At 36.1% G+C, this 9390-nt stretch overlaps 1 protein-coding gene across 3 annotated transcripts; it reads left to right on the forward strand.

Annotated features, from left to right (window-relative positions):
* The first annotated feature begins 588 nt into the window (after window positions 1–588).
* LOC126824582 (uncharacterized protein C12orf29 homolog) lies at window positions 589–8217 on the forward strand. Of its 3 annotated transcripts, none has more exons than XM_056102022.1 (7): window positions 589–837; window positions 2485–2766; window positions 4611–4762; window positions 5333–5505; window positions 5820–5926; window positions 6997–7166; window positions 7869–8217. In XM_056102022.1, the coding sequence occupies exons 2-7, from the start codon at window positions 2556–2558 to the stop codon at window positions 8067–8069; spliced, it is 1014 nt and encodes a 337-aa protein (XP_055957997.1). In that variant the 5' UTR covers window positions 589–837; window positions 2485–2555; the 3' UTR covers window positions 8070–8217. The 3 variants fall into 3 exon arrangements, with proteins under 3 accessions (XP_055957997.1, XP_050409791.2, XP_050409792.2); XM_050553834.2 differs by lacking the exon at window positions 589–837 and adding an exon at window positions 1182–1671; XM_050553835.2 differs by lacking the exon at window positions 589–837 and adding an exon at window positions 1182–1441.
* The last annotated feature ends 1173 nt before the right edge of the window (window positions 8218–9390 follow it).

Raw genomic sequence — 9390 nt, forward strand, 5'->3', positions numbered from 1 at the left:
CCCCCCCAAAAAAAAAAAAAAACGAAAAAAAACCCAAAAAAGCAAAAGAGAAAAAGACCCCAAAACAAATTGTTTTTATTAAAAATTATGCCTATTCACGTCAAAATATCTAGTGCATATTGCATATTTTGAGCGAAGCGTTGGTGTTCATTTTATGGAATTAGGTCTGTTGCGTAATTTAACATGTCTGTATTACAAAAATAGCCCAGGGGGAATTTATTGGTTGTGGTTCTTGTTATATGGTTGATGAACTAAGCTCCTCCTACTCTACCATAGATGACGATTTCCATACCAGCAGTTTCCTCTATAAACAATTTTTGCTTATTTATCATAGCATTGATCATGACCATAATATTGGATAGGATTGGCGGCTTACTTAAAATTGTTGTTTTGTTGATTGGCTTTGCATGGTGACAATATCTCTGATACCTGATGCCTCATCAGAACTCTTGGCACCATACGTTTGATATTATTTATTATAGTTACAGTGTCATAGTGGTGAATATGTTCAGACCTTCTCCGGGTCTCAACTGCTATATACGGATTGCGTCCATTATTTTGGTGCCAAACGAACAGCTAGATTGTTAGTTCCTTTAGGAACGGCCTCTGATCGGACGAAGTCCTCTCCGATCAGAGACCGCCCCGAAAGGAACTACGTACTATTCGGTCCACGTTGTGGTACGAATCCGGGAAATATGAGTCCAGTTTCCCAACCACACAACAACCAATTATACACCAGTACGTTAATAGGTTTACTGAACAGGACTTTCTGTGTGCATTTTTATTGGTATGCACCCGGCAGTGCAGTAATTAATGCTTATCTAAGTTTTAAAAAAAGTAAGTTTGAATTGTATGATAAAAGCACACCCCTCGCAATGTTTCGTTTGTTTTCGGGCCATTGTTTCAGGAATATGGATAAAATAACTTTTTGAAGAATAAAATTAAATGTGAGTAACTTATGGCAGATACAAAACCGAAAGCCTGGTGAAGTGCATATTCCTGAAGCAATGGCCCGAGAAATCCCTCTGGATTAGGGCTTTATATCGATAGATGGCGGTTATGTAGTGTTTAACGTCTGCTTCCACCGAAGGTGATATCGCAGACAAGTTGACTTAATTTCATTCTTTTTTATTATCTTAGCGCACGCGTCTTTGCTGTGGGAGGAAACCGGAGTACCCGGAATAAACCCGACACATACCACAGAGTAAAAATACACCAGGGATCGAAACCACGATCCGAAGCCAGGGGTGACCGGCCAGCGCGAGCTCGAAGCATGACACTCTAGACCACTAGGCCATCCCGCCCCTAAGATGGCGGTTAACACACCCGGAGAATTTACAGTGCAGCTACCAATGCGTGTAGTCTCGGTTGTCTTGATTGGGTTCATTTCGAGGCTGGATACATCTGTCTATGAGGGACCCGCTTTATGAAGATTTTCAACGTAAAGATTGTGAAACATTTTATAGTTACTTATGTTTTTTTACCGTTATTATGTAAAGTGATTATGGATATGAAGTAAAGCTCAAGGACCCAAAGGATAGATTTATTATAACCAAGTTAAAACATATGGGATAGATCTCGAACGATAAAATAATATTTAATTCCACGTTGCTCTGCAGTCTGGTCGAATGATATTGATAAACAAACTGAAAGTAGAACATTTTGATTTAGGTAGATCTTGTTCTATCACCCAATCATGTAACACATCTGTGACTTTATTCATGACATGGATTACAATGCATTGATATTATTATTAATTTTCCAGTTTCACAGCTATACTGTTGTTACTAGGTCATTCGACTCGTTCATTATTGAATTGCAAAATAAAAATATGATGAAACTTCATGAAATAAGCCATACGGTTGAATGAATAGTTTATTTTCACTATTTAGCAATTTGTTTCTACACTAAAGGGTGAAAGAGAGAAATGGGACTAAGTTTAACTACCACTCTACACAAACTAGGTCATTTCGTAACTGCCACTCGACCCAAACTGTAGGTCATTTCAGGCTTAATTCACTTGTTAGGGACCTTTTTCGAAGGATACCAGAGGAGCTGGAGAAAACCCATGAAGTTAAACATGCGACCCAACTCCTTGACCCTGACACATACAAGCAGGGAATCGAAACCATGCCACTTGGTTAAACGACATATGTTATGATCTATTGCACACGGTATGATCTATATTGCACACGGTTGCCCCTTGTAAGTGGTGCAGGATGAAGGACCTGGTAGGGACAGTATCTAGTCATTTGGATGGGATGAAAAACTGAAGTCCGTTATACATGGATTGACATAAAAAGATCTCTACTGTTGGAATTTGACATAAGAGTAGGCCATATGTACAGTGCTGATGTCCTGGCAAAATTTCCGTCATAGGACAGTGTATTACGTAGGCCTATGCCTGTCGTCATTAGCACTGTAGGACGTTAAACCCCATTGCATTTCATTTTATTAAATTTTTCCTCTTTAATATTTTTTTAGATATTTAGTGAGAAGACAAATTCTGTAGAAAGATGATGTGAATAGCTTGTGCCTGCTAATGACTATTAAATATGGAGAAATTGAAATCTGTACAACAAAAAATTCCTTGTATTTTTGAAATCTCTGTGATAAATGAACCTTCTGATAAAAGGTCGAATCAGCCATATAAGGTGGTGGCTGGGGAAAAACTCAATCCTAAAATCAAAGATTTAACAGAACTGAATGATGTACTTGCTACAGAAAAACTAGATGGAACTTGTGTCCTTATTGATGAGTTTAATGGTAAGATCTGATAATTAGTGCAGTTGAGTTCTTTGCCATTGGTTCCAGTTCGGCCATATATGTCGGGGGTCATGACTGCTTGAGTTGAAAATTTACCAAAATGTCTCTGTACCCATGGATCAAGTTGCATGATGTAAAACCCCATTTTCAAACATGAAGACTCTTCGCCATGTGGTAATATATACATGTACAGGTATATGATTTGACCCATTCTCCCATGCAGAATTGACTTCCCTTGCAGTTCACACTGAATTCTGGATAGCAAGACTTGCAGGGGAAAATACATTTGACTTTTTATACGCCCACATTGAAATTTGGTTGTATATTGTCGTCGTCACCCCTGTCGGTCCGTCCCTCGGTCTGGCGTCCACAATTGCTTGTGGATGCTCTAGAGACTAAAGTTAATATCCGATTGACTTTAAATTTATACACAGTGTTTAAGGTCATGAGACGAAGACGCCTATTGATTTTCAATGATATCTGATCATTAATGCCAGAGTTATGGCCCTTGTTCACTTTGAAATATCTTGTGAACACTCTAGAGGCTAAAGTGAATATCCGATTGACTTCAGATTTATACACAGTGATTAAGGTCATGAGACGAAAAAGCCCAGTGATTTTCAATGATTTCCAAAAATTGCTACCAGATTCATGGCCCTTAATCACTTTGAAAAATCTTTTGGATGCTGTAGAGGCTAAATTTATACACAGTATTTAAGGTCATGAGACGAAGAAGCCTATTGATTTTCAACGATTTCCGATAAGTACTGTGCTAGAGTTATGGCTTTTGAGCACTTTGAAATATCTTGTGGACGCTCTAGAGGCTAAATTTATACACAGTGTTTAAGGTCATGAGAAGAAGAAGCCCAGTGATTTTCAATGATTTCCGATTGTCTTTAGATTGATAAACAGAGTTTAAGGTCTTGAGACGAACAAGTATACTGATGTCCAAAAGAAAGTATACACACTAAAAGTATGACTAAGTTTTGTTTAGATTAAAAACATTTGATAAAGCATTACTGAGTTTGTCTCTTGCGTCCAAACTCAACATTTCTAAGCAAAATAAAAATGTGAAACAAATTGACATTCTACCCAAATACCGTAAACCATGGCAAAAACGACTTTGGTTGATGCAGCACAAAATGCGCAGTGTATACTTTCTTTTGGACATTAGTATACATGTATATTGATTTTCAATGAATTTTGTTAACTTGAACAGCTAAATTCATGATATTAAATGTTTCGTATACTAAACGTTAGCATGGGGCAGAACTAAAAGCCAAACAAATTCTAATGATTTCTGTTGCTTAATGAGTTACTCTTAATCAGATTTTAGTGTATTATAAAGGTTTCATTACAGCCAATAGAAAAAATATGCGACAACTCTTGTTGACAGCTTGGAAAACTTAGCTGCTGTGGGCGTATGTTTCGTTGCCTGGCGACCTATCTTTAGTTTCAGCTGCATGTTTAAATTTGATAGTATAGCCTATGTACATAATTGATAAATATGACTAGCAGTTGCTGAGATGCATGCAAATTTTTTAGTGATTTTCAATGAGTTTAACAATTCTCCTCATTAAAATCCAGTCAAGTCTGGTGTAGATATTTCCGATAAACTTTCAGCAATATCAGATAGTGATGTGTAAAGTTATTGACAAACACATGGACAGAGTACTACTACTTGTTGTGGCATGGATTCTGTTTAGAAATTATCAAACAGTATCTAATTTTACAAGACTGATCACAATGACAGATCTTATGACCTAAAGCATACAATTTAGACCACTCGACCTCCCTACTTCCTCAGTTAAACCAAGCATTACTGACTTGCTTTTTTTGTATAGGTAAGCCATGGTTGTGGGCAAGATATGACAGGAAACCAACTAAGGGTGCCGAGAAAAGATTCAGAAAATTCCAAAATCAGCAACAGTCTTGTGAGAACAGATCTGAAATCATGGAACGTAAATTTGAATGGGATTTTTCAAAAGACTTTAAGGTATATCATAATTGGTGTTTGGTTTGGAGTGTAGCTACTTTTGCCTGTTTATTGTATACAGTACTGAAATAACGTACTGACAAGATGGATGATCAGATTTTCTAGATGGATGCCACAGTAAACTATGGTTACTATCTCTACAGTAGGTTATAAAGAATAATCTCATCATGATATGCTGGTCATGGCACCCTAATAACTATATTTACAAAAATATTAGGTATTCAAAAACATTTTTTCAATTATTCTCAGTGAATATGGCATTGACTCACTAATGTTTAGGTTCTGGGATTGATGAGCAATATTATCGGAGAAAATTCCTTTAGATTGTTAGGCCTGGTTTCCCCTTTTACTCTGGTGATAGACAAAGAGTAGGTGGAAACGCCATTATCCATGCAAAATTTCCCTCATACATTTAGCACACTGCATGATATATGTCTGTCTTCATAAGCCCAGTTAGTGCAGAAAGTAGGATATTAAATAAATCCCATTTCAATTTTTAACAAGTGATTTGAACATGTAGCATATAAAGTAATTTATTATTGTTATTGTATATAAACATGTATTTTCCAGGATATACCAGATCATTGGAAACCTGCATCTGGAGTTGATGTACAGGATGGCCATGTTTTACCGGATTCTATTGGACATACTCCAGGATGGGTGCCAGTCGATGTTAAATCTAGACAACATTGTTGGCATCTGACTTCAGTTGATTTACAACAAGGCTTAGCTGTTGTATTAAGGTACAATGTTTATTATTAGCCGACTGGTCGAACTCATTTGCTCTGTCATTGATACAAGTAGAGTGGTTTTGACGATCCCAGGCCTGTATACATTGTATACAAGGAGTAGGGTTGTTTGCTGACCTTGTAGCTTTTGCTGCACGGCTGGTTGCCTCCCATGGCAATAAAGACAATTTTTGAAATAAAGATAAATATATGTTAGTCCCAGAAAGACCTAGTTTGTGTTGAGCATTAGTCGCATGTATGTGTTGCACAGAGTTTAAAAGATTCTAACCACTGTTCATTTTTATCTCAAACTATATTTTTTTTTACAGGGAGACGGATGATAACAAGGAGCTGGTTATAGACTGTGTATTATTAGAAACATTGTTAGGACATACAGCAGAATTAATTGGCACCATGGTTAATGGCAATCCATATGGTATGTACTATTTGAAACTTGTATATTTTATAGCATTCATACATAATATATTCAACATCAAACTATAAGTAGTAGCTTGGTATATTGACTATTTTTAGAACACTTCATACCACTTCTCATTTATAGTTGACGCTTTCAATTGTGCTTTTGTTATGGAATGTTGGGGTGGGTGACTTGGTGGTGTAATTCTACCTGCCATTTAGATCATAAGTTCTGTGATTGAGCTGAGGGGCCTATTTTTGATGCCATGCAATTATATGTGATAAAGAATAGGGTTGGCAGCCTATTAGTTTTCCTCAGGTTATCTGTTTTCTTCCCACTACTAAAGACCCTTACACGATCTAATTTATGAAATAAAGATCATCATGTTATTGAGTTAAGTTGATTTAAAACACCATATCTCTCCCATTGTATTTGATCTGTGTTTTTTTACCAGGTACATCACTCAGAAAAAATGTAGTTATCTCCCTTTGATACAATTGTCAAAATTTGTAAAATTAGTAACGGTATGAGTCTGTCCTTTTTCTAGCATAATGCTTCAGGTCATTGGTTTGTCACAGTTTTGGGGGGTTGTCTTATGTGTGAGCTTTAGATTATGACCAGGAGTGGGTGTCACCTGTCTAACCTTGTGTGTTTTCTGTGGGTTTACCTGATTTCCATGTACTGCTAAAGAGCTCTATACACGAGCGAGTTATTGAAATAAAAATGTAACACATGTAAGTCTCAAAAGGACGTAATCTGTGTCAAGTGGATGTTAAACCTCATTTCTCTTTTTCTCTCCCTTGTCACAAATTCATTTGTGGCTTTGCTTTCAGTAAGGGGATTCGGTAGGGTCACCTCCTGTTAAAGAGTGCTAAATAAAAATAAATTATTGAATTACGATTTGGTAGTCCTGAAATGGATACAACACCCATTTGATTCCTTCCTTTTCTATGCACTCTTTCAAGATGTTCATACTGCATTATTGAAATAACCCTCATTTATGGTCAAAGCATATATATTCCAATTTATCCAACTAAATCAATGATACATGTAATAATACCAATGATATTTGTCTGTTGTTTATTTAGGTATAGGAAGTAAACAATGTCCTGTACATATATTAGTTATACATGGATCTATACCTATATATAATCTACCTAGTATAACTAGATCTAATATACAAGAATGGTTCCTGAATAATGACAATAGTAAACTAGAAGGTATTGTCTGGCATTTTCCTACAGGACAATTATATAAGGTACATAATATCCTTCTTTTCTATCTTTCATTTATTTACTTAAACAGGCATTATGCAAGTCTTTCTTTTGGCCTTAAATGTTATATAAATTGTTAAGTAGACATTTATTAACACACAAGACCATAATCAACTCTTGATGCCAGCAGATGGGTCCGATTTTAAGTAGATTAGAATGGTTCGGCCATTTAATGATTTAATTTAAAAATGGTGAAGCGGGGCTAAGCCTCGAACAACCAGTACGGTGGTTACAATCAGTGCACACATCTTGTCAAACCCTCAAAGGCTGATATCTTTGCTCAGAATAAATTAATTTGAATGAAATTTTCAATATATTTATTTTTGAACTATTATAGTAAGAATGACCAGCTTACATAATGTATTTTTAAGGCCCTATTCAATTTAATATCACAGAATTTGTTTCCCCTCGCCTTTCAAAGAAAGTAGGCAACTATTAAAATAGATCTGTCCGTCCGTATTTCTGCCTGTTGGGACACAGAAACTCTCCTTCTAATTGAGGTAGAGTGTTCAAACTTGGTGTAGATGTTTATTATGTGAATGTCTTGATGGAGTTTGAAGTTGAGTGTCTTCTGCACAGACTAAGCAGAGATAAGCAATTTGATTGGTTGAAAAATATATTGTTTATGTGTATTATTTATCATGTTCATTCATAGTCCAGTGAAAACTATATTGTTTTACTTTCAGTTACATCGTAATCATCTTGGTTTAGAATGGCCGATTGGTGATTTGGTTTTATCAAAACGACCCGTATCTGTGAGCCACAATTTCTCCAAATACGAATTCACTGATGATAAAAAGACACAATTTTATTTCTTCTCGAATATTGTAGGACATCGATGTGAAATGTTAAAAGAAATACATGATGAGATTATCCAGAAAACATAATTTGATTTTCAGCAATAACATTACTGACATTTCATCAAATGGTTATGAATTACTGTTCTGTTGTTTCTAGTTGTAATATTTAAAGGTGATGTTCTATATACTGACAAAAGACAGAAAATGATGTCAACTACTTGGATCAGCAGCTGCCCTTAAAGTAGCTAATTCTCCAAATCAATATCATCAAAAATCTTCGACATTCAAAACACGAATTATTAGTCAATTCAAATCAACATTGGTCTTGTGATCTCACAGGGAAAAGATGGGCTTCCGATATACAATATTCAAGACAAAATAAAAAGTTTACCATTGGTACACGAATCGTGTACCATAATACATTCAGCGCCATTTGGAACAAGGGACTCAAAGAACGTGGCTAGACACATTCCACAAGTCATGTCAAATGATGACGCTATGTTCTTATCTGGAGAGCATACACAATAAATATCATCTGCGTAGATTGGAATAACCAGACTCTAAAGATTGCCATTCAATTGAGACTTCTGGTGTATTTCATCAAACATAACTGATTAGAAATTACAGTAAAAACAGAAACGGTTGAATGTAAATCAGTTTATATACATTCATATTACATTATTATATGTGTTGCCACCCATTTGTGTCAATTTCTAGGTCCAAAATATTAGCGATTTAGCTCCTTTAATTAAGAGATTGCATTAGGACATCATCAGTTGTATTATCTGTACAACTAGACAGTGTTCCTGACTAGACCCCACATCTTGCACCACTGCACCAATCTGAGGAACTTTCTTGGCTAACACAAGGATCTAACCCAAGACTTCCTGGTTAGCAAACACCTTACTCATTGAGTCTTTAAACAGATAATTACTATTAGAACATACAAATAGATGAAAGAACTCCTTTAAGACCAGGGGGGGTAGATAGCTGAATGGTTAGCACGCGCGCGCTGTATCATACGGTCTGTCATTGAGTCAACTGGCGGGGTTTTGATTCCCCAGTTGTACGTGACAAGGAGTAGGGTTGCCTGTCCAACCTTGTGGGTTTTCTCCGGGTCCTCCGGTTTCCTCACACTGCTAAAGACCCCTACGCGCAAATGAATTATTAAAATAAAATTAAACCATATGTTAGTCCCGGAATGTCCTAGTTTGTGTCGAGTGGACGTTAAACCCCATTTCTCTCTCTCTCCCTTTAAGACCAATTACTATGATAATATTCTCTACTAATTTCAAAAATCACAACAGAAAGTAACCTGGGATATCTTTGAATCTTTACTATTTCTATAATATTATCCATCAAAGGCGTGTATATTTTCTTACAGGGGCATTATGGGAGATTAGATATA

The sequence above is a fragment of the Patella vulgata genome, chromosome 6, assembly GCF_932274485.2.
Source record: "Patella vulgata chromosome 6, xgPatVulg1.2, whole genome shotgun sequence".
NCBI lineage: Eukaryota > Metazoa > Mollusca > Gastropoda > Patellidae > Patella > Patella vulgata.

What these genes read in the sequence shown, in the direction of transcription:
- LOC126824582 (XM_056102022.1), top strand. Translation starts at nt 2,556, where the DNA reads ATGGAGAAATTGAAATCTGTACAACAAAAAATTCCTTGTATTTTTGAA. An exon ending in CCTTATTGATGAGTTTAATG is followed by an intron (nt 2,767 to 4,610) that starts GTAAGATCTGAT and finishes TTTTTTGTATAG; the next exon opens with GTAAGCCATGGTTGTGGGCA. An exon ending in GGTTAATGGCAATCCATATG is followed by an intron (nt 5,927 to 6,996) that starts GTATGTACTATT and finishes TTGTTTATTTAG; the next exon opens with GTATAGGAAGTAAACAATGT.